Source organism: Antrostomus carolinensis, unplaced genomic scaffold, assembly GCF_000700745.2.
Source record: "Antrostomus carolinensis isolate BGI_N321 unplaced genomic scaffold, ASM70074v2 scaffold37310, whole genome shotgun sequence".
Lineage (NCBI taxonomy): Eukaryota > Metazoa > Chordata > Aves > Caprimulgiformes > Caprimulgidae > Antrostomus > Antrostomus carolinensis.
The window spans coordinates 1,422-25,693 of NW_010289760.1; the positions used below are offsets into that span (position 1 = coordinate 1,422).

General features: G+C 47.2%; 1 protein-coding gene across 1 annotated transcript in view; it reads right to left on the bottom strand.

Annotated features, from left to right (window-relative positions):
- Nucleotides 1-830: 830 nt before the first annotated feature.
- LOC104527626 (histone-lysine N-methyltransferase 2A-like) overlaps nt 831-24,272 on the bottom strand; it is a 31,354-nt gene continuing 7,912 nt past the window's right edge. The window contains 28 exon segments of the mRNA XM_029085867.1: nt 831-1,176; nt 1,577-1,706; nt 2,088-2,171; nt 2,493-2,600; nt 2,984-3,158; nt 3,460-3,534; nt 4,147-4,323; nt 4,719-4,783; nt 5,320-5,400; nt 6,712-11,032; nt 11,677-11,862; nt 12,652-12,812; nt 13,524-13,602; nt 13,687-13,804; nt 14,076-14,234; nt 15,481-15,618; nt 15,747-15,853; nt 16,234-16,424; nt 16,928-17,001; nt 17,249-17,359; nt 18,183-18,356; nt 19,068-19,252; nt 19,588-19,701; nt 20,461-20,581; nt 21,379-21,474; nt 21,744-21,890; nt 23,045-23,158; nt 23,847-23,975. Of these exon segments, the coding sequence (XP_028941700.1) occupies nt 901-1,176; nt 1,577-1,706; nt 2,088-2,171; nt 2,493-2,600; nt 2,984-3,158; nt 3,460-3,534; nt 4,147-4,323; nt 4,719-4,783; nt 5,320-5,400; nt 6,712-11,032; nt 11,677-11,862; nt 12,652-12,812; nt 13,524-13,602; nt 13,687-13,804; nt 14,076-14,234; nt 15,481-15,618; nt 15,747-15,853; nt 16,234-16,424; nt 16,928-17,001; nt 17,249-17,359; nt 18,183-18,356; nt 19,068-19,252; nt 19,588-19,701; nt 20,461-20,581; nt 21,379-21,474; nt 21,744-21,890; nt 23,045-23,158; nt 23,847-23,975 (7,896 nt within the window). The 3' untranslated portion in view covers nt 831-900.

Consider the following 24,272-nt stretch of genomic DNA (forward strand, 5'->3'; position numbering starts at 1 on the left):
CCTGGGACGTTCCACAGAGAGGATCCCATGGGAGCCTCCAGGCAAGTCCTTCCCAGCTCCTGCTCTACAGTGGTAGGTGTCTAACCCCGGAGGGAGCCGGCACTCACCCCCCATCTCTCCCCAGACCGTGAGGGACTTGCAGTGCCACAAGCCCTCTCTACCCCAAGGAATGCCAGGAATTTCCCTGCGCGCAGGCAGGGATTTCGGTACCAGAACCCCCTTGTCAGTCTACTCGCGGGCTGCTCGGTCCCGCTCTCTCCCGTCCAGCCCTCCTAGATGACACCAGACAAGCCAGACCCACGCGAGGCACCAGGCCCCACGCCCCACGCCAGCCGACTCGCAAATAGTGTTTTGTAGACGCACGGCACAAGGAACCGCAGGCACGCGCAGCCCTCGGGGTGGCTGGTTGGTGGGGTGCAGTCTGTCTCCCTGGGAGGAAAGCAAACTCAAACACTGTGCTACCAAACCTCTGACACCACCCTGGAAGAAGGGAGGAGGACTCCACGTTCAGCACTCTGAGCCACGAGACACAGAGGGACGGGACCCATGATCACTCCACTGTGCTTGGGCCCGGGGCCGACCTCCCCTCCCGTCTCCCACATTAGCCCCACGCTGACAAACAAATACCAGGGCGGGGGGAAATGAGAACAGCAAAAACATAATCGCGCTGAGGATCTTCTCCAGTCGCCCGTGTCTTTCATGAGGGTAAGTGTGCGCATGCGAGACATGAAGATGTGGACTCTGACAGAGAAACGCAGCCGCCAGTCAGGTCCCTGAGCCCAGCTGATCTTTGCTCCTGCCTCCGAACTCCCCATCCCGCCTGGACGGCCGGGGAGGGATTCACTTGAAGCTTTGGTTCTCCCCAGGCCCTTCAGGGCTCGCTCGCAGCTGAGGGAAGTTCTAGTTTAAAAACTTCCTGCACTTCTTGGCTCCGCAGTTACAGGGCAGTTTGTTGCTGGCGTCTTCGATGGGGAACTTGTAGTCGTAGGTGAGCTCTTCCCCGCGGTAGATCTTGCGCATGGCGAAGATGACGATGTGTTTCTGGCCATCGATGTTGATGACCCGGGAGTAGCAGTTGGGCTCGCAGGAGTGATTGATGAAGCGGGCCGCGTTCCCGTGCATGGTGGCATCCACCACTTCGGAGTCGTCAATGCGGAACATGTAGCAACCGATCCCCTAAGGCAGGGAGGACAGAAAGAGGCTTAGCCAAGGGAAGGGAAGACAAAGCCACCCTAGCAGACAGCCTCGCTCATCACAGCAACCAAAAGTCCAGCCTCTCAGTCTCTCTGCAACCTCTCTCCACTTGACTTCGTAAGCTCGTGCTGGAATCATTTCAGCCCTGCGCCCTTTGGATCTGCAGAGCTAAGATTGGACTGAGACCCGTCCCAGCCCACAGGGGAAAGTAAGAAACACCTCTCGAGCTCCAGCAAGAATGAAATCTCCTGAAAAATCCTGTAATCCCAGCTGATGATGTTCCAAACGCAGCTTTCACATGGCCTAAGCCTGTCCTACCTTCAGAGCCACTTTCTAGTTCTCCCAAACTCTGAAAGAACTTCTGCGAAAGCCCATAACTCACCTTACTGTCGTAGTATTTCTCTCGTTTGTCAGTGAGGATGGAGCGAATGACATTGCCTGAATATTCGATCACCATCTCACCTGCATCGATGTTCCTTTTGCAGAACAGACCCCGGCCATGGATGGGAGACCTAAAAAGAGCAATAAGGTAAGTTAAGTGTGTCAAATGAGACTGGCAAAATTCAGAAACACAAACTGCCGACCGCAGAAGACAGGTTCCCTCGTTGCAGGGATCGCCGGGTACCACGGCTCTTCTGTAACCTAATGCTCACAAGAACACCACCAGATCTCTCCTGCCCGCTCCCCAGCAGATGCCTCAGCTGACACCACCGTGAGCCAGCGAGGAAGAAGGAGTCTGTGTTGAGGATTACTTTTTAAATACACAACTTGGATGAGGAGGAGGAGGAAGGGGAAAAAAAAACCCAAACCTGCTTTTTCACCTCAGTTTTGCAGTCTGACTTCCCAGAAGGTTTCCAGTTTTCACCTTCCTTTGTCCCAGAACAAAACCGTACCTGTAGACACCAACTGCCTCCTTGGAGGTCTTCTTCAAGTGTCGGAAGCGCATGGGCATTGGCAGATCCATACTAGTCGCCCTCCTAGAACAGAGATGTTGCTAAGCCACGACCTTTCTTTGAGTCAGTGCCACGAATTATCTGCGACACTTTCCAAGTCACAACAATTCAGACACCGTGACACCACAGCCCACCGAGAACACTAAATTAATTCAGTGGTTTTGCCTATATAGACATATAAAAGGTCATTTCTTCCCTCGTTTGCCCAAATTCTCATTATATTGTTTTACATTAGCAAGGAAACGTTCACAGGAAGACGAACACAACGTGTAACTGAGGCTGATCTCTCATTTCTGCCACTGCAGCAGTGCTCTCCCCTTTGAACCCTCACAGCCTGCTCCATACCGGGCTGATTTCAGCTGCACTTCTTCCTCTTCCTCGTCGTTTGGGTTGTATTCTGGTGGCTGCCGGTGTTTGGATGCCAAGAAATTAAACATATCAAATGCAGATTTCCTGCAATTTAAAGAGAAGAAAGGAAGGGTTTTTTTTAACGACTGAAAATAAACAGGTGGTTGCCACAACAGTTTGCTGCTTCCCACCTTCTCCAGCCTGTCCTCTCTCAAAGCCTGCCCCACATCAGGGTAACACACAACGGTTTCTGAGAACCCTGAACAACAGCACCAGCCAGGAGAGCTTTGTTAAACAAAGCAACGGTCAACAAAGCGGTGGGGAAAAATGTGCAGGCTCAGAAGATGCCACCTAAGTGATTTACATGAGAAAGCTGCTAACGTTTCTCTTCAACCCAGAGCTTGAGCTTGCAGAGGTGTTGCTTCTGCCCTGTCAGTTAACCCAGCAAATGGGCTGTTCACCTTAACAATGCCAAAGCTCACACTTGCCTCAGGTGGACTTCAGCCCTAGCAGAGCCGTGTGGGTTCAGAGGAGGTTCATTGGCCTCCTCGGGTTTATGAAATCTGAACTTGTAGTTGTGGCAGTGCTTAGCTCCATACAGTTGCTCAATCAGGAACACAACGGTATCATGGATAATCCCCAGCATTCTCAAACCATTCACACCTGGAAGGAGAAACCAAGCACAACAAAAAAAATAATAATCCAACTGACAATGCAGACTTGGAGCAGGAGTTGGAATACAAACACAGCTTGTGGGCCAGCCTGCAATTTCCACAGAAGCCCTCTAATTAGCTAGTTCATTCCACATACGAGTTTTCAATCATTTCATCAGGAAGAAATCATCCTCCACAAAGCAGTCAGCAGCTCAACTGAAACTCTGAAGACTCTGAACGCTAAGATGCTCACAAAAATACGTGTGCTCTCACACAAGTGCAGTAGAGAGGAGTTTGGCACTGGATATTACCTGCAAAGGACAGCTGTTTCAGGCGGGCGTTCGAACGGGCTTCCTGAACCTTGTCGGTCAGTGACTTCCAGGCATCTGCAGTCACACAAACACAAGACAAGACAGTGAAAGAGTATCCGAGCACTGACTCCGAGTTTGCTGCATCTCATTAGGTCTCCAGTGAAACAACACGCCATTGGCAGCCTTCTATGTCCATGTGCAGTGTGCTGATTTCCAACAAAACGCTCATATTTACATAAGCTAATTGGAGAAGATGAAGTTTGCAGCCTTTCATGGGCCATGAATGAAGATCCTTGGATCCAACTGCTGCCACCCTCTCCAAAAATCACTTTGGCATGAAGAGAAGTAAGTGTCTCCAGTAAACAGTCTGGAGGAAAAGTCTAGATACCCTCCTGTCTGATCCACACTGACTCTTTGTTGACAAAATGTGGCTCAACACCATTGCTCAACTGAATAAATAAAAAAAAAAATAGGGACAATGGTACATATTCCACGGAATATATTCTATTGAAAAAAAAATCAATAGAATCCAGACATTGTTAGGAACTAGGATTGTTTTTGGGCTGTAAACCAAGAGGTTTTCTTCTAAATCTATTTAAAAAACAAGTAAGAGATCCTCAGAAGTCATAATTTTGTTTCTAGTCAGGAAAAATAAAACCAGTACAATCGAAAATGCACAGTCCTCACCTTCAATGCTTTCTGCGCAGATCTGAAAACCATCATCACTAGAGATCTCAAAAACCAAACCTTTCTTTGGTTTCTTCTCACCAAGACACTAAAACTCTTTCCTCTTTTGTTCTTGCTGAAGCCAAAACATAAGTGGGGAGCTGAATGTGCTCTCCTCTTCCTCAAGAGCTTTTGAGCCTAGAAAAGACAGAAGCCAGCATGAAGATGGAAATTGGGTAGTATGATGATTTTTCCACTGGTTTTTCCACAACTGATTATCACTAACTTGCCTTTTGACCAGTTAATCTGTCCAAGAAAAAAAAAACAAACAGTGTTGTAGCAAGAGTGTGAAATCTCAAGTGCTGAAATTTCCACAAGCTAAAAATAGAGACATAAAAATAGAGACATAACCATTTGTCCGACATCTCTTCATAGAGAACAAACCTTTCCTCCCTTCAAAGCCAGAATAACACACCTACTGGCTCTGAAATTTTCCCTGAGAGAATGAGACACGCAAAAATCCAAACTTCAAGGCACTAATTTCCCAGTCCTGAAGGATCCCAAGACTTAGTGCTTTTGAAGATGTGACATACCTGCATTTTCCTGCTCACTTGTGGAGTTCTGTGTTGACTGAGACTCTGGGAGGACCGCCGGTTGCCTTGGCAGGGAACAAAATGAACACAAAGAAAAATATTTAACAATCATCTACCTCATTTCCCCACCAGCCCAGAACACCCATCTGCAAATGTCAGAGCTAGACAGAGGTACAAGAACCCTTTTCCAGATCAAGTGTTCTGAGATTAGTTCAACAGGGAAAAAACAAGCAAAAAGATTCTACTCAGTAGCATTTATTTTGGAGGCATCTATCAGTGTGTGAGTAGCACTCTCATTTACACAGCCTGTGACCTGTTCTCTGTGTCAGTCCTACTCGGCAGTGAGGCGTATGCTAAGACAGGACCAGCCAACATGGGACGAGCAGAGCAGTCTTGTTCCAGCAAGCCAGAAGCTTCCCAGACCCATGTGTAACTTCATTTTAAAAACTGATCCATATTACGATGAAATGTGACTGCTCATTCCAGACTGAAAGCTCCCAAGACATCCCAACCAGCAAAGTAACACTTCTCACGTTCCCTGTATAAATTTCCTTATGCCCAAGCGAGCCCGAGGTGATGGGCAGGTCTGGGTAACGCTTACCCTGCAGAATGGCCACACTGCTTCTGCGATGGCTGCTCTACGCTTGCTGCATCCTGTGTATCTGCCCTCACAGCAGGAGTCCTGGAACAAAAAGATGTAGGAATGTTCAAAATACCTGCCAAGCCATTTGTCCCACAAACAAGAGTGGAAAGCAGTGAGAGATCCACTGGGAGTTCCCACCAGTGACTCAGCAGAACTACAGAAGCAGTAACCACTGCTCCTAAGATACGAGGAACCAGATGACACTTCCAGCATCACATCAGAACCAAGACTTGCACTTCAGGAGGAAGGAGGAGCACGAATCCGGGTGCAAGAGCAACATGTCTGAGCAACCATTAGCAATAAGCTCAGGAGTCACGGCGGAATGTGGACACAGCTACAGAAAACACTTACAGACTACAACAAATTGGCAAGTACCAGCAACACAATAAAGCTATTTTAGAGGTGAAGCTGTCTAAAGAATTCTGGATCAATGTTTTAAGAACCAGACCTACTACCAGACGTTAAGATGATCAAGGGATTACACAAGTGACGTGCAGTATTTCTCAAAAGATGGGTGCTACTGTCTTTCAGGACCAGCAGTTGTTTTGGAGAGTTGTCTCAGGACTGGACATCAGCAGCGCAACGTCTTTGGTGAAGTGTGTAACTAACTGTTGGCAGCGTGATACTCAGGCCCAGCTATAGATTACAGCCGTAAAACCATCCAGTTTTGCACAAAAAACACTGACCAGCAGCTTTTATTTCCTCTACAGATCCGTACTTCAAAGAGTCAATTCAAATGTCATTTTAATTGAAGGTCTGGAAAGTGATCCTCTAGTGCGAGAGACAAGCACACGCTCTGCTGTTCTGACCAAGTACAGAGCAAGACTCTCCCTGTTCTCCCAGTTTCTCCCCAGTCCCTCTTGCCTGTGGGGACCAAGGAGGAGGGAAGAGGGGCAGGAAAAATAAATGGCACACTGGAGAGACACTGAGCTCACAAAGAGTGGCACGCAGTTTAAATTCTGTAATCAGAATGACCAAAACGATGCAGTAACAGCGCATCACCTGGGTGCCTCAGCACACTGCTGATAGAACTATTAAAACTTCTAGAGCAGCTACAAAGTGAACAACATCAAGAGAACCCATCACTCTCAAGTGCCATTTACTCTACTGATTCCTCTAAAACACTCTTTTATTTGCCAGAGCTCTCAACAATGAAGTCCTCATAACCCTGATCCTCTTTCCAGTGGTAAAAGTCCTGCCAACTCCTTTACGTACCCGCTTTCTGCTGGCAGCTGAGGCTTTTACCTTAGAAACGATCAAAAGGAAAATCTGCAGTAGAAACTAGTGCCAGATTATTTCCTAGATTGCTACAAAACCTCAGGGATGAGCGAAATCAAACGTTCCTCTTACCCTGTAGCTGAGACCTGGGGTCCAGCAACGGCTCCTCTGTCGGGACCGTGCGCTTCAGAGGGAGCGGTCCACAGGTGAGAAGTTTTGTGCTTCTTGCCGTTCCCTTTGTCTAACGACGGCTGAATGCGTTTGACTTTCGGCTTCATCTTCGTGGGAGCCAGCACGGAGCTGCTGGCAGACTGCTGCCCAGACGATGGGGAACCTCCAGGGGACGCGGAGCTGGCATGCATCACCGACGAGGAACTCTTGTTTTGTTCCAGTCCGGTATTACCGGGAACATCAACCAGCTGCGGAAAGCTCGACAACTGCGGTGTTGCCGAAGCTGTGCCGAGGTCCAGCTGGGAAGAAGCAACCCCGGTTTTGCTGGCTAAGAGCTGTGTCATGTGTTGAAGTTGGTAAGAGCCTTCTGGGTCAGCAGATGACGGAGCCACCGTCATGCCCATCGTCTGCGCTGAAGGCAGAACGCATATGCTCGACGCCGCCGTCATCGCTGCCGTAGATGGAGTCTGGGATGCTCCCAGCTGCGAAAACATGCCAGAACTTGGTGGTAAAGTCATGTGCTGCTCCTGAAGTCCAAGGCTTTGCTGACTTGCTTTGATCAGGAGGTTGCTTATCGAACCCAGGTCCCCTAATAATCCAGGGCTGGTTAACGTTACCGAACTCTGTCCCAAAACGTGGCCAGGAACCGACCCACCGGTGGTAGGGGCTGCTGTGGCCTGCATGGAAACGACGTTCAATACCGAGGAACTCGACGCCAGGCCTGATCCAGGCCCCGCTGGGAGGTGACTGGCATCTGGCCCAATAACACTGGGAGACGTGCCGACCGCAGTAGTGGTCCCACCTTGAGGGAGCAAAGATGTCTGCTCGAAATACATGACCCCAGACTTGGACCTTTTGATAATATTGGGGACGGTTCGATGGGATGATGAATTCGCAATGGTTCCCAAATCCAACGGGTGGTTGGAAATTTGGGAAGGAGCAAAATTGATTAAGGTCATGTTGGAGACCATATCAGGCGGCGCTATGGCAGAAGGGGTTCCAGAGGGAGCCAGCTTCTTATTCTTCCGTGACTGCAGACGAGAGATGGGCCGTTTCTTGCTCAGGGCAGCAGCTGGTGTCGAAGGGGTGGTACCAAGGTCTGTCCTCTGACTGGCTTCAGACACCAAGAGCTGAGGATCAGGGGGTGGCTGCACACCGATCAGAAGACCAGGCGAAGGACTGCCGATGTTTGGTGGGAAGCCCGTCTGAGCGGCCGTGGAGAAGGGATGTATGTGCTGATGATGGGACATGGGCAGCAGCCCCTTGCTTGTGGGAGGGAATAACGACTGAGACGAGGGCAAGCTGGGATTTAAACCCGTGGTCAATGTGAGGCCGCTGCCCATGGGCCCCAGCACCGAAGCGTTGGGCTCCATCACGCTCTGGGCGGAACTAACAGACGGCGTTAACTGTATCTTCTGAGTAACGCCGTTGGGAAGAGTCTGGAGGACGTAGAGCGGCTGCATGTTTTGATTGACTACCAGCAGCTTTTCTGCGGCCGGTTTGAGGTGGGGTGGCGTGGTCTGCACCGCAGCGTTGGAGATCTGCGAGGGGCCGGGACTGTCTGTGGAGTTTGGCACGTACTTCTGGCTCTGGAGAGGAACGGTGGGCGACACCGGCACCTGGATGCCCGGAGTCCCACTGTTTCTCGTTAAATCCTGGTTGCTGCCGTGGCCTTGCTCGACGGGGCCGCAGGGTGGGCTGGCTATGTGCTCCGTGTCTATGTGACCCTGGATGAAGTGATCGGGGGTCATGTGTCCTTCAGGGCTGGGGTCTACTCCCGGGCTCAGGAGAGCTGCGTCACCTTCCCCCGAGGCAGATTTCTCTGTGACCGTCACTCTCTTTTCCCCAGACTCTGTGGAAGGCAAGGTGAGCATCGACCTCTCTCCTGAGGAGGAGAGCGAGGACTCCGAGATGACAGCGAGCCTGTTGTGGTTTTGGCTGGGCACTGTCGGGCTGCGAGTGGTCAGAACGGAGAGGTCGGAAGGAAGCTCCAGCGGCAATTCGAACTGCTCCTCCGCTGATATGGATGAAGAGACGCTGCTGTCCACTGGTTCGGTGGTTGGCAGCTGCTGGGAGAACACCTCGAACAATCCCATGTCCTTGCCACGGTTGCTGTCGAGACCTAAACCTTCTCCAAGCGTCAGGAGTTCGGATGACGAGGACTCTGGACTTTCTCCCAGCGCTTGCATCGATGGCGTGTTCTTCAGGACAAAGTCCATGATGTCGGAAGGGAGGATGTTCCCACAGTCATCGCTGTTGTTATTGTCAGAGTCGGATTTCAGAAGCTCCGTGTTAAAAGTGTCCAGCAAGTTCTTGTCAGAAGGTGTGCTTGCGTGAGCCCTGCGGCCCGTTTCCAGTGAGCTCAGCTGAGCTTCCAGTGAATCCTGACCTTGGGCTTTAACTCTGCTCACAGGATGGCAGTTATCAATCTTCGGGTCGGTTTTGTGGACACTGGAGCTCTTGGTGACTTGGACCTTCTCTCCGGCTTCTTCGCTTCTGTCGAGCTTTAAGTTCTCTGTCCCGTTTTCTTTACTGCTCCTTTTAGTCACTTGACTGACTTTTCTCGTTGTCGCCGTGACGCTCGTGTCGCTCTCAGTCCCGTCATCCACACCGTCTAGCTGCGAGATCTTCGGAAGATCACACTGCTCCTCCTCCCTGAATAAGCTATGGGGTGCCAGCCTCTCCTCCGTGTTCGAGGAAACCACAGTTCTTGTGAAATTATAGTAGTATAAGTCATCTTCATCTGACGTGCTCAAGTCATCCGCGCCGTCCACTTGTCCCTCTGCAGAGCGCTTCCCTCGCTTCTTCCCGGTTGAGTTACTGTAGAAGGGAATGTCTTCCTCTCCATAAGACCTCACACCATACAGAGGAGTCAATCCGAAGAACATATTGGATCTGGCCCGAGCGCTTCTCCGTGGATACCGCCGCTTGTACGAGCCTTCTTCTTGAGCTTTGGTTCCATCCTGCAGCATCAAGTTGTTATCTTGAACAGGCAAATTTTCATAGGCATTGTTTTGAGATTCCTGTGCTGGCGCTTCGATCGGACTTCCCTGAACTACAGAGTTCCCCTCCAGGCCTTCGGAAGCGGAGAAGGAGGAGGAGGGCTCTGTCAAAGCAGCCAGGTCTGCCCCTGCAGACTGAGGTTCAGCATCGCTTTCCTGCTGCGCCGCTTTTGACTGGTTTTCGCTTTCCATCTTGAGGGGAGTCAGGGTGACTTTAACGGTGCGTTTTCTTGGTGCTGCCGATTCCTTAGAGGTCGCTTCCACCGGTGCTGCAGAACCTTTCGAGGGCCCTTGCGAAGGCGGGGACTTCTCGCCAGCTTTTTCAGCGGGAATATTATTACATAACCTCTGGCTAATCTGTTCAGCTGCCAAAGCCTGATTACCAAATTCAGGTTTCAGGTTTCCTTCATCACTGCCTGCTGCTTGGCTGGAATCTGTAAGAGATTTCAGGGAATGCTTCTCTTTGAAACTCTCTTTCATTACCTTTTTCCCCTTCTGACGCCTCTCTCTAGAGGCAGAAACGACCTGCTCACTTGCTGCAGGAGACCTGCTATTTACTCCGGTGGACTTCAAGGTCTTTGCCTCCAACTCATCAGCCACACTAGATTTCTCTGGCTGCAGAGGTTCCACATGCTGATCTCTGTCCTTCCTCGGGCCTCTCTGATGCAAAGGTGGGAAGGATATTGCTTCTTTGGAAGAAAACGATCCTGAACATTCTGGAAAGGGTGCTGCTTTAGCAGTTGTTTCTGCACCCGATGAACTGGGTGGTTGAGTGGAAGTTTTGGAGTTTCCTCCAGAAACAAAACTATGAGCTGAATAATCTGGGTCCTTTGAGGTCAGTGTTTTCATCTTCTCTCCCTTAGAAGGCGCACCTTTGGCTACCAAATCTGAACTGCCAGGAAGTTTTCCTTCCGTAGACTGAGATGCATCCAGCTGGTAAGTTTTACTTCCACTTCCAGCCGCTGTTTTCTGGGAGCCTGAGCTGGTAGAACAACTTTGAACCGGAGCGCTTGGAGTACCCGCATTCACCGATCCCACAAAGCGGTCGGTGGCTTTGACGCCGGGTTCCTGCTCTGAAGAGGACCCCACGCTGGAAACTGAAGAGAGACTGTGCCTGGAATAAGTGTTCCCGGCTCGGGTAGGGGAAATCATCCGGAGTTTTGATTGCTGCTGTGACAGAGAGGAGGTGCTGTGTCTCCTCGAACCGATGCTCTTCAGTCCAGAGGATAGTAAAGGATCTCCTACTGTCACTATTTCATGGGTCACCGGCGTAGGACTTCCTGAGAAAAGGAGGCAAGAAAGACTGTCAAGTGATCTGAAACCTTCACAATCCAGACATACCCAATGCCTCCACATAAACCAGGAGAAATTAAAACCCAGCAAAACCTTTCAGCCAAACAGCAGCAACATAATTACAACACTTGAGAGTGGTGTTAAAAATCTGATACCATCAATCAGTGTTCACCACACCAAGCTGACAAGTTTGTATCTCAGGGTTCTCTATCTTAACTTTGGATGTGAATTTGCAACATCAGTTTGAAACAAAACGTGAGTCATTCATACGGAAATAGCAGCTGAATTACAACACCAGATTTCCGATTCCCTCTGGAAAAACACCCGCTGCGATAAAATGAGGTCCCTCAGTTTTATTACAGCTCTTGTGTATTACTGCTATGACATTGCCCAAACACTGCTTTCTACATCTCAGGGAAATTTTTGTTTGTTTCATTGTATATTTCTTGACAGGTCATCCCTACTGTATATGTTCAGAACCTTCCTTCCCTCAAACCTATTGCCATTTCACTATTTTCTCTAGAAACAGAAAACTAAACACCACATTCTGAACAAAGCTGAAAGAGACAGAACCAAACAAAAAATATTTCCAAAACAAAACCAAAATCAAAGTCAACAGCACTTGAAATACCTGCAGAGGGTAAGGGCCTAGAGCCAGGAGACCTCTGTGTAGACGGGTAACTCGGTGTCCTGATCCTGGGACCCTTTGAGACCACCGGGTAGTAACAGGAAGAGGACGTCTGAGAATGCAGGGGACGGTCTGGTGATGGTGGGTTTACCATTTCAGGTGTATTTTGGCTGTCTTTAGGTAGAGTTTCTGTTGTTGCATAAAAAAGAAAGAGCGGTGTAAGCCATCCTAAAAGCCATGATCTGATAAGGTATGTCTTGCTATCAGGTTTCACTTGGGGAATAATCAGGCAATTTGTTAAATAAACACCAAATCAAAGATTACTGCTTCCTTGCCATCAGATAATATTTGGTTCCTTCTCCTAGGGACATTCTGAAGTACTGGCAGCCACACAGTAACCCTCAGCTTACACATTAAATTCCATTACATTTCAAACAATCTTTAAGATTCTATGTTGACAGTGACAACTATTGTAAAAGTTTTACAAGTTTTCCACAGACTCGCCTTCTGGGAACTGAAAAGGATAGGGCTGCAGGCTGGGGCTTTTTTTGGGGGGGATTGTTTGTTTTTGTTTTTTTTTTTATATTTTAATTTTTTTTATTTTTTAACTCATCTATGGATACAGAGAAAGCAATTTGGACACAGGGAAGAAGCACGATACTACTTTTCAATATGGTATTTAATAAATCCCGTATTACACACGAAATTGACACCTGAAGGACAAGTTTTAGATCACTAGAGAAATCTCAGCTCTGCAGACCAGAAAACATTACCACAGTAGCTCTCGTTTGGCTCAAGTTTTCAAAGTGACCAGGACACTTCAGATGCTGTAAGGTAATTTGGAAGCCTGAAGAGGATTCCAATCCAAATAGATTTTAAGAGACACAGGTCCCTGCCACTATCTGGCTTTCTGGCAAGGATAAATTACAGCAAAACCACGTGGAGAATGTAACTTTAGAAACTCATTAAAAGATTAACCTGTAAGGGGAACGGGGCTATGGGCAATCGTTCTGTTATCGTCGTGCTCTACAGTGCTGTTGATGTCGGGTTCTACGACCGGAGGTCGGCACTCCATGATCTTGCAGGTATACACGCAGCGCTTCCTGGCATCTGTTGTGCTCCAGTACACTCTGGAGCACCTGGAAGATAATTCAAACATCAAACAATTTACTCAACAGGTGAGTAAACCTCAGCATTCCTATTTTAAATTCTCAGTTTCTCCAAATCGCACAGGACAAGGGCTTCCTGGCACAACAGGCTGCAGCAGCTTAACCACAAGATTCCTGAAGAGTGCATGTCCTCTACATACACAAAGCTACAGTCCATTTTTGCATCTGTCACTCCAGCGCTAGTTTGGCACTTAATATACTGAGAGACACGTAATGATGGAGGGCCACCAGGATGATCCGAGGGCTGGAGCACCTCTCCTATGAAGACAGGCTGAAAGAGTTGGGGCTGTTCAGCCTGGAAAAGAGAAGGCTCCGGGGAGATCTTATAGCGGCCTCCCAGTACCTGAAGGGGCTACAAGAAAACTGGGGAGGGACTTTTCATAAGGGCAGTTAATGACAAAACAAGGGGAAATGGGTTTAAACTGAAAGAGGGGAGGTTTAGATGAGATATGAGGAAGAAGTTCTTCACTGTGAGGGTGGTCAGACACTGGAACAGGTTGCCCAAGGAAGTTGTGGCTGCTCCTCCCTGGAAGTGTTGAAGGCCAGGCTGGATGAGGCTTTGAGCAACCTGGTCTAGTGGAAGGTGTCCCTGCTGCTGGCAGGGGGGTTGGAACTGGATGATCTTTAAGGTCCCTTCCAATCCAAACCATTCTATGATTCTATGAAACAGGTTATACTCACTGATAGCCGATGGGAAACAACTTATCTTCACAGTCTGAGAGGTCGTTCAGAATTCCTAAACAGTCTATCGTCATAGAACCTGAGCAGAAAGAGGAACAGAAAAGTTCTGTGAGCCAAGTTCCAGCACCAAGGGTGGATCAAGTGTCCAGAGACTCAATCTTACCGATCATCATGTGGATGTTCTCTGGTTCCAAGCCGCTAAGGAACTTTCTTCTCAAACTGATTCCTTCAAAGTCCACAAAAACTCTCCTAAGAACTTCAAATCCATTCTCAGGAACCACCTGGAACGAGAATCCACAAAACTACTCGTTAATTTTAAAGGAACCACCACAAGTACACTACCCAGATGCTCAGTTTGGTCTTTTGGTTTCTGAACTGCCACATAGTACTGCCTGCCAAACTTTCCTACGCCAGCTGCACGACCGACTCCACAGCACTGCGGTCTGGGCCTCATTAGTAAGGAACACGTTCAATATTAACTTCTAAAAAGTGCTCATAGTGACAGGCAAACCCCACCTCCAGACAAGGCAAGGCGTGAAAGAAGAACCTCACCTCTCCTTTGATCAGGTCACGATGCCTCTGGCAGTAAACTTTCTTATCATCCAGAAAGACGCAGTTCTTGGCTCGCGAGCACATAAAATGATAGTTGCTTGTACAGGAAGTGAGGCAGCAGCCCACTGTGGCACCCGACTTCTGGCAGAATTCACATCTCTACAAAAGCAAAATAATAAAAAAAAAAGGTTAAAGATTAATCCCTTTAATCCCTCCTAAAACCAGGCTACCACTACTGTCGTTGGTTGTTTTTTTTGGCCCAGACAGAAGTTGAGAGCAATGCCCGACCTCCCACTTCCTCGCTGTCACATTTCACTACCGTGACTCACACGCGCGAGTGAGACCTGGAGGAGGAGGTGAGAGGAAGAAGGATCCCTCACACAGAACAACTTTGGCATCTGCAGACTGGTTCCTCCAGGCCTCAGACTTTCTTGCTTGTACTCCGTATCCAAGCGTCGTATCTGCAAGTCTGCAAGCTTCGCCAATTAATGTGTCAACTATTTCTCCAGCACAGAGTATTCCCCATGTGGGCTACTCTACTCTACTACTAAGAGCAATCCCACTCCACTGCTTCTGCTGTTTTAATAATGTTTAGGACCAAATGACACCATACTAAACCAAACTACTGTCTAGTCATGCCTCCAGACTCATGTCATTCTTCTGCAAAGTAAGCAACAACCAATTCACAATAGGAAGATTATTTTTTTTCTAAGACTGCTTGGGAGTTCAGGAAAAAAAAAGACACCCCCATCATTCTTTTTGCAGTATTTCACATGTGAGCTAGATGTCAAGATCCTTAGTCTATACTCAAACATGAAAATCCTACTGGATCAACACCTTGAATTGGACAATACTTGCTTCCAATTTTAATTTCTTTTCTACAGATTTAAAATTTACCCTAGGTCAAAATACCAGGTACAGGCTCTCTCCTTTGAGTTCCCCTGCTGTCATCAGTTCAGATTGCAGCAGCAGACGTGGTGAGTCCTGGTACTAGAGAGACAGGTGTTGGGCTTTAACACAGCATCTAGCTATTCCATATATTATTTTTACAAACAGGCTGTGACTATAGAGATGGCATCGACTGCTTAAGGTACAGCACTTAATTGAATCCTTTCTGAGAAAAACACAGCTCTATTGAGCATTAGCCTCCAACTTTGCCACTACAAGTTCCTTTTGGTCTCCACAATATTTCTGAACCGAGCAAAGATAAAATACATTTTCAAATACCTTCAGTCAGTTCTACTGTATGTAGTGTGGAAAAAATAATAAGCAAGGAGGGGACAGAGCAGAAAAACCACCCACACAAAGAACCACACACACAGAATCCTTTACTGGGGTTCCTGTCTTGGTTCTGTGTACATCAGTGTGAAGTTTAACCAAGTATTCCTTATATACTTATACCCACCAGCTGCTTTCCCCTGATCACAGCCATGTGCACGTTTTTCAGAGAACCATCATCATCTTCAAATACTTCTGCTGACCATAAAGCACAGTTCACATGTGTCCATTCATTTTGGCCGATATAGAGAAGACGCCCAGCATCCTAAAGAACAGAGAGAAACATTCTCTTCCAATGTTCCACGAGACACAGTAAGGCACAAAAAGGATCGATCTGCTGCACCACGTCTGTAGCACATCAGCTCCCATCAAGGGCACGTGCCAGGTACTCACGTTAGCGCTGTCGTCGCCGTATTTCAGGCACAACGCGCACTGCCGGTTGTCTTCTACATCCGGAGGTGGGTTAAGTTCTGGGCTATCCTCTCGGCTTCTGTCAGAGCCTTAAGAGTTAAAAGAGAGAACACTCTTTTATTCCTGAAAGTCAGGGAGGCTAAAATTCATCTGGGAAGACTGTCAGGAAGTGAACAGGGCAGAAGAGCCAAGCGGCAGCCTAGAGTTCTCAATAGCCAGCTTGTAAAGCAAGGAAAAGGAGGAGCCCTTGCTCTGGGGGAAGAGAGGCAGGTGCAAAATGCACTTCTGGGCCCAAGCTCAGCTCAGAAACATCTCCTGTGTAACAGCCTCTGAATGATTTCAGGTCACAGAGGTCTCCAAAATTCTCCAGTTGTACCCAGAACTAATACCGCCCTCTCTTTACTACTAGGAGGTCTGGAATGAAGCACTCTGGGTTTGGGACCAACAGCACTGCAATCTGTTTTCTTACTAGAGATAGGTGGTGTAGGAGGATGCAGAGGAGTCGGCGAATCTGGTTCTCCAGGCCCTTTGGGTTTTGGAGCTGGGATGATTTTCTTCATCAGAGGGGGCTGTTCGGTGCGGTTGTTCTCTTCACGCTCCTGCCACTGAGCGTAATTATGGTCAAGAGATGGGGGCAGCACCGCGTTCGGCAACATACCACTGCTGGAAAGCAACGAGGAGGCAGCTGTCAGACCCTGCCACGCCACAGGACCTCGTGCCCCATCTACCAGCACTACTGACATTCAATATACGAGAACTAATTTGATTAATTACAGCCCAGGCATGCTCCCAACAAAGGCTACAACCGGCCACTTACACTGTGAGGTTTGTGATGGGGCTGTCTGTTTCTTTTGGGGGCAATAGATGCAGGAGGGCCACAACAAATGGGGGTGAGGAGGTGGGGGAAGGAAGGACTGACAAGCCAACACATGATTATACCTAGTTCTAGATAATGTTTTTGGTTACTGTGCTTCAGAACAAGGAAGTGCCCATAAAACCTGGGAATGGGATTACTGTTTAACCTCTTAAAAGAAAAAAAAAAAGGAAAAAAGAAAAACAAAAACCAAAAAACCCAACCCCACAAACAGGCTCTCTCAATACTTTTCGCTTAGACAGCTGGCAAACTGCAGGGTGTCACAGTCGGACACAGAACAATTACTTACTTGCTTGTTACTTTATTTGGCTCCCAAAATCTGGACTTTTTTACACTGAACCATGGAAAAACACGCTCCATTTGCTGAAAGAAAACAACACTCCGTTAGAAATGTTATACGACATACCCCAAATTCAAAAGACACTCAGCCAAGACCTACTGTAAATGCACAACCAGTGAGATCTCATTAACATCAACAAGTCTGACAACGTATTATTTTATTCCTGGAAATACCCAAGCAACGGTAAGCGTGAGGGACCCTTCGGATTCCAACAGCAACAAGCAGTGGTATGTATCAAGCAGATTTCAGAATAACTGCAGTGCAGCTCACCCGAATAAAGAAGGACTTGACCATGCTGTTGGCTTTCTTAACTTCTGGCTGCCCTCCATCAGAATTAATGGCTGCTTGAATGATCTTCACGATATCGTCGCTAAAATCCAGCTACAAGAAAACCACAATATTCCACATGAAACGGATTCTCTTGTGCAGCGGCACCATCCACTAACTTAAAGCATCAAGTGAGCATCCGGATGACTAAAAGACTGAACTAGAACATGGACTTCAGCAGAAACAGAATGTGGCTGTAAAGAAGCAAGCAGCTCTGTGCATCGCAAACTGGCTGGTAGAACTGCTACACAGACCGGCCCGGAACTCTTCTCTTCTTCCTTTCACCTGGAGTTGACTACTGACTGCTTCTGAAATCAGCCCAGTTAGCTGCCTTGCAAGGATTTGGCCAAAATCTGGCAATAGGACGTTTGCCTAGGACTTTGCAAGATGCAATCATCTTCCTCGAGATTACAGGTGCCAAAGGGAAAAAAGAAGAAATGCTCCCTACAAATAAACCCAATTCGGTCAGCAGTAGCTAATTTTGTATAAATACCCTAAAGATATCACCCCTCCACACAGGAATTACTAGTTTCCAGACAACTGACTAGCATCGGTGTTATCTGGCTAGCCCCTTCAGTTAGAATTTGCACACGAAGAAGGATCTGTCCTGTTTCTATGAACATAAACATCTGACTAAGAGCAAAAGCGGTTTAACCAAGTGCCGCTGCTGGTTCAAGAGACCCACATGAGAGTGTAAATTACACGTCTTTGGGCCAACATTAACACAAGCCCCAGCCAGGATTATTTTTAGCAGCACATTAACCTGTTTCCTTGTTCATAAAGAAAAGGCCTAAGCATGCTCAGTTACAAATACCACGGGTCATAAAGCAACTCACGGGATCTATTATTAGAGGGGAACACTAAAACTTTCACATACCACAGAAGTGTAGCTGCCTTGATCCATTTTTCTTTTCACTCCTTCCAGATCCAGAGGTTGCTGCTCCTCCTGTTTGCTGACTTCTGTCAGGACAGGCGGATCGGGACCTTCAGGAGAGCTTCTGGATGGGATACTCTCTTCCGTCTCGGGATTTAAATCAGGCGGTTTTGCTGCCTGTTAACATCAGCGAGGAGACAGAGGGACATTGGCTACTGAAGCGCGGCTGCTACTCATGACACTCCCACGCGCATTTATCAGCACACAGGTTCTTGCTAAGGTGAAAGAAAGGAGACTCGAGTTCTGAGCTCCTGTCCATTTATGACACAAATAAAATGATCTCAACCACCTTTCTGCTGCTGGCCTGTAAGGCACAGAGCAGAGCAGAGCGATCAGCTATAAGGATCAAACTCATTTTCAGAAGTCATATTTCTGGATATTTTCTGAATGTATATTTCAAGATGAAGGTCCGTTCTTCTGTCAAAGAGGCACCTTCACCATCACAGAGCTAAATCCTCCCATTCCTTAAAGAACTTTACCCCATTTTTCCTTCTAGCCTCGCAAGTCTTATCATAGATACCCACTTCTTTGTTTCCACAGGAATGAACAAAAGAAACAAAAACCACAGCACGTGTTGTTCTAAGTGTGATAAAGACACTTTTGCAGTACGATGCACAGCAACTCTAGAATTCAAATAAGTGTCAGGCAACACTTCAAGCCAGAGTGTTGAAGGCCAGGCTGGATGAGGCTTTGAGCAACCTGGTCTAGTGGAAGGTGTCCCTGCTGCTGGCAGGGGGGTTGGAACTGGATGAGCTTTAAGGTCCCTTCCAACCCAAACCATTCTGTGATTCTATGAGTATATTAATGGGATGCGAGGCTCCAGCTTACCTGCCGATACCGCAGCAAGTGGCTCGTAGTTCTTGAATTCAGCAGGGCTGTTAAAACCTGTTTTAAGGAGACCTGCAACTCCTTTTCCAGTGCCAGACGCCACTCTGCGGGATGCTGCTCCGTACAGTTAATGCAGGTGTAGGCCACACTCTCAGGCAAGTTAGAGAGTATCTCGTACATTTCATCTGGAGACAGAAAAAATAAACCAACCATCTCAAATACTTTACTGAAGGATGGAGAGAGGGAAGAATCCCTACTCCACGTTTACTGTCTAACCGGAACACCTTTCACATAACAAAAGCCAATCTGGTACTGTGCTATAGGTGAGTACTAAGCCTTTGGGACATCACTGAATGAAGTGCTGCTTTACTCATAGCTATTCTATGGGTATTTTTCAGGTAGGTCACAACAGGTGAGGGTGTTAACGTAACACTCTAGTAGAAAGGTCCAGAACTGCACTGCTTTGGTCTACTCACTGCCCCACGTTGATAAGTCCTGAGGAGATCAGAAGCTGCCTTACCAGAAAGGTTTTCACATTTGGAGTGGACCCAGCGGTCGCATTTCCCGCACTGCATCATCTTGCTCTCGTAGTCGTCATCGTCGTAGCATTTATCACAGAGAGGACAAAAATTTCCTGCAAACAAGACATGAAGTTTGGCTAAAGGCCAGGTGGTTACTTATGAGTGTGCTAGGAAAGCAGCTCAAGCCTCCCACCAGTAAGCTGCCAGTACAGTTACACCTGGAAACAACAGCCACAAAAACAACCTGCCTGGAAGACCAGGTACTACTCCCGAATTCTGTTACTGGGTACCCATTTTTGGGGGCGGCGAGATTGACAAATTATTATATGCAATTAGCTTTACAGAGGAAAGTGAAAGGACCAAAATGACGTACAGGTAAGAAATTAGGTGGAACAGTCAGGATTTTCTACCCTGAGATTTTTTTCCCAGGATGCCCCTCTTAGATTCAAAGGCCTCATGTACAGTAACCAACAAAAGAAGGAACAATCACATCGCAACAGGAATTTTGTTGCTTTTAAGTCAGGAGTCCTTAAAAATGACTTTTTCTCAACTGTTACTTGAAACCCTGGGCCAACAGGTCTGTAATAACAGCTGTATATGGTGTAGTGCTTAAATGCTGGAAGCCTCAAACTCTGACAATAAAACCGTAGTGACTTTTGTTAGCCAGCGCAACATCTAAGAGCCTGGTTTTCCCACAGAAACGATTCCACGTGCTCCCACGCTCGGCCCCAACGCCAGCTCTCGCTCCCGTTTGTCACAGTGAGGAGCTCACCTGCCCCACAAACCCTCTGTTCACTCAACACTGACACCATCTAACTCAAAACCAAGAACCTGAAGAGGCTCCTGCTGTAAAGAACCACAGTGTCACGTACCTTTAGCAAAGAGTTTGGCACAGTCGTGACAGAGCGAGAAGTCGTGAGACCACTGCGCATCCCATCCTTTGCCTGGTGTTGTTGAGCCACAGCTCTTGCAGCGAACACATTTGGTACAAATCTGGAAGAGGAAGAAGTGTTTGGCAAGTTACTCGCTTTTATCCAGTTGGTTTCTGTTCTTTAGTCCTAACGACACATTTCATAGTCGTTATTATTTAATGAGTGCAGAATAAGGAGTTTCAAAGACCAGAACTTTCACTAAAATGCCACAGTTTTTACTCCCTTTATGGCAAGATGGAGATGATGCAACAAGACAAAAATGAAAATAAATCACAAAAATGAAAATAAATAAAAATATAGTTGTTCTGTCCTTCATATTTGCACTGTAGAAAATAATCACCTTTCCCTTCACATAAACCAGCACATCTAGTTGTGGCATTTCTTCTGACCTAAAATAAGAAGTCTTATTCGAAAAGTTTTCCAATTCTGAGGATATTGTAGTACAAAACACTTAAGAACTATTAATACCAAATACACTACAGGCAAAGTTTTTGCACCTGTTTAGAAGAAAAACTCAAGAGGCACAAAACAATAAATGAATCCAAATTGTGTCTCAATACCAACATCACCTGGTAGCTTAACAAAGCAAACGCTTCCTTTCTAAAGAGCTTCTTCCACGTTCTGAGACTATGATCAGAAGAATCACTACAACTAAAAAAAGCTGTAATCCCTTTAAAAATCCTGCTTGTTCAGAACCTTATGGAAAACCCATTTCAGTGCCTATTTCCAACACGACAGACACGCTGCCTTCAATGGCCAAGCGATGGCATCAGAGCAAGTCATCTGCAGAGCTCTGGCCCGCAGCATTACAGTCAGTCGACAAACGAATTACCCAAAAAAGAAATGAAAATCCCTCACCCAAACTTTCTTTTTCTTGGTGGGTTTTGTGGGGTAGTTTGGGCCCAGGCACTCCGGGTGATAGCTGTTTCGGCACTTGTTACACTCCAGCAACTGCTACAAGAATAAGGGGAAAAAATCATTGGAGCAGAGACCCTTCGAAGGGGTGCAAAATCCTGGGCATTTGTGTTTTATGTTGGATTCCCCGTTCAGGGCAACAAGGAGAAGGTGCAACGAAGCGACTCGAGAGGCATTTTCCCCCCACGCATGGCGAGGCTCGCGCAGAGACCCCACGCTTCCCTGCTCGCCAGCTGAGCTCCGGAGCGAGAGGGGCTCTGGGAGCGGCGTGGGGGTGCCTGCCGGGTCTCCCGGCGGTTTGGGGGTACCTTGGTGGCCTGGTGCTGTCTCCCACACACGTGGCAGAACTTGCAGCGACGGCAGCACCAGTTTTCCAGCTGGTCTTCCAGAGGCCGCTCGCTCTCCTCTAAGCAGAACTTGTGGAAAGGTTCACAACAGACCTGACAGTACACAAACTGCAAGGGGGGAAAAGCAAGTTTTAGCGAGGCAGAAGCTGCTCTGAAGTCCCAAACAAGCCCCCTCGCGCTCCAAACTACTTTGAATTCTGCTTTACAACTGATGGAACAAGGATATCTACTGGCACGTTTTAGGAGGGAAACTGGGCGCGTACTTCAGACGACCCGAACGCGTGCGCATCTACCCAGACCAGGCACCCAGCAGCACAGGGGAGGCTGGTACCTGTTATCTAAAGCGTTCTGAGAACTGGCAAAGGCCTACAGGGCTCTCCAGGATCTCCCTCCCTCGCTGTGACACACCAGAAGAAACACTTAGTGCAGAAGGAAGGGACACATGGAGCCCAGAGAGACATCACTCCCTCTGTTCAGCTTAGGTGGCCCACCTGAAAGCGCTTCTAATTTCTACGTATCTCCTACGAGGCTGGTAACACCAGAAAAAGGACTGTCATGAACATTGCAGGCTCACAGGGGACAGAAGAATCGTTTGTCCCTTTGAGCAGCCTGACTGAGAAGGGGATGGCTCCACACCCCGCTGGACCTACACGGTCCTCAAGTGCAGTAAGGCTCCTCACACAGAACCAACCCCCTTTTCCCCAAGCACTGTTCACTCATCCTAAGCAAGCCTTGTCTAGAAGCACCAGCATCGCCCTCCCAGGAGAGCTGGTCTGAAGATGTTGAGAAGGCACCTATCTATACCTGGAAATGCATTTAACACATCTTAAGCCCAAATCCAGCTCTTTAAGCAGCACCAGCATCTCATCTTTCCATTCACGTTTCAGTAACGGTTTGCAGCTCTCGGCAGATACAGACACGTGGGGAAGTCAATGCTGCCTAAAGCCCGTTAACATTACTGGGCAGCCTTTCTGATCTCCACTTAAAAGAAAGCAAAGCCCCTGCTTTACATCAGACCTGGGACTCCCTCCAAATTAAGACGTGCTCTCAAATATGCTATTCTTTACATCTAATACAGTTTGTCGCTGAAGTAAATGCCGCCAAACCGATTTTAAATAACTTCCATTTGAGTATCTTGGGACAAATTTTAGCCAGGACAGATTTACAGGTATCATTTTAATTTCTTCTGGATTAAGGTAATGGTTTTAAAAAGGTATTTCTTTTTGTAACTAAGTCATCAACAGCAGAACACAATGCTTTACCTCCACATGTCCACTGCTGGCACAGAGAAAACAGACCACCCTGGGAGTAATAGGTACCGAGGTGACGATGCCTAACCCACCCATCTCCCAAACATTCTCCACTTCACAGTCCTCCTGAAAGCACAAAAGGACACATCACCATGCAGAATAAGGCAATTCCAACATCATAATTATTACTAAAAGTGAAATTTCAGAAGAATTAAGACTTTATTAAAACTCCGTATTTGTATAAAACACTTATGAGATCTCACTATAATCTCCAGTATCAACACTTATAGATGCACTGAAAAATTATTAGGAAAATATTAATTTTTATTATTTCAACACTGTTGTTCAAAAAAGTACATGAGTTATCAGTTTAAAACCCCAGATATACCCAAAATGTTGTGAATTACAAGTTACTAACATTATTTTCCCCAAATCTTGTTGGCTCAAGTTGTGGTAAGGTTTTATAGTTCCATCTTAATGGAATAATTCTTCATAAACCTCAAATGCTTGCTCATCCTCACACATTTGACAGTTAAGGTTTTAAAGCTTTAAGTGTCTCTTCATCCAGTACTCTAATTATAAGGAAAAAAAAAAAAGGCATAACAAGCTTCTAAAAAATAAAATAAAATAAAATAAAAATAAAATAAAATAAAATTGAACCGAGTGACTTGTCATGAAGGCTCCTACTTGCAGTTCTCTCTGACCGGTACCAGACACAGAAAATTAGAAGTCACTGCCAGCACTCTCGAGGGACTCTAGTTCCAGTGTTTAGAGCCAGGCAACATTCAAACACTTAAAACATTTTGTCCTCTACCTTGAAATCCACTCGGATTCTGTGGACTCCATCTGTAGGTGGCTTTTGCTTGGAACTGCTTCCGTTAGTCAGAGTGCTGAGCAAATTCAGCGTGCTGCTTTCTGGCTTGCTTATAGGAGGGGGCTTTTCCTAGTCAAGTAAAAGCGCCTGCATTAATCCCAACCCCAAACATTCAAACTCCACCAGCAATTATATTAAACGCCGTAGATAATTCACAGACAAAGCCCCCAAACCATCACAGAATTAACGAGAGTGTGAAAGCTGCAAGACAGTAACCATTCTGCAAATCATTTCTTAAGAGCATTCCACACACAATCACAGTTCTAATTCTGCTGCATTTTCCTCTAACATCGTGTTGTTCTCTCTCATCAGAGCGCTGGGTTTTATTTTGCTGTAGTGGGGCAACTCTGGGTGTAATTATTCCCT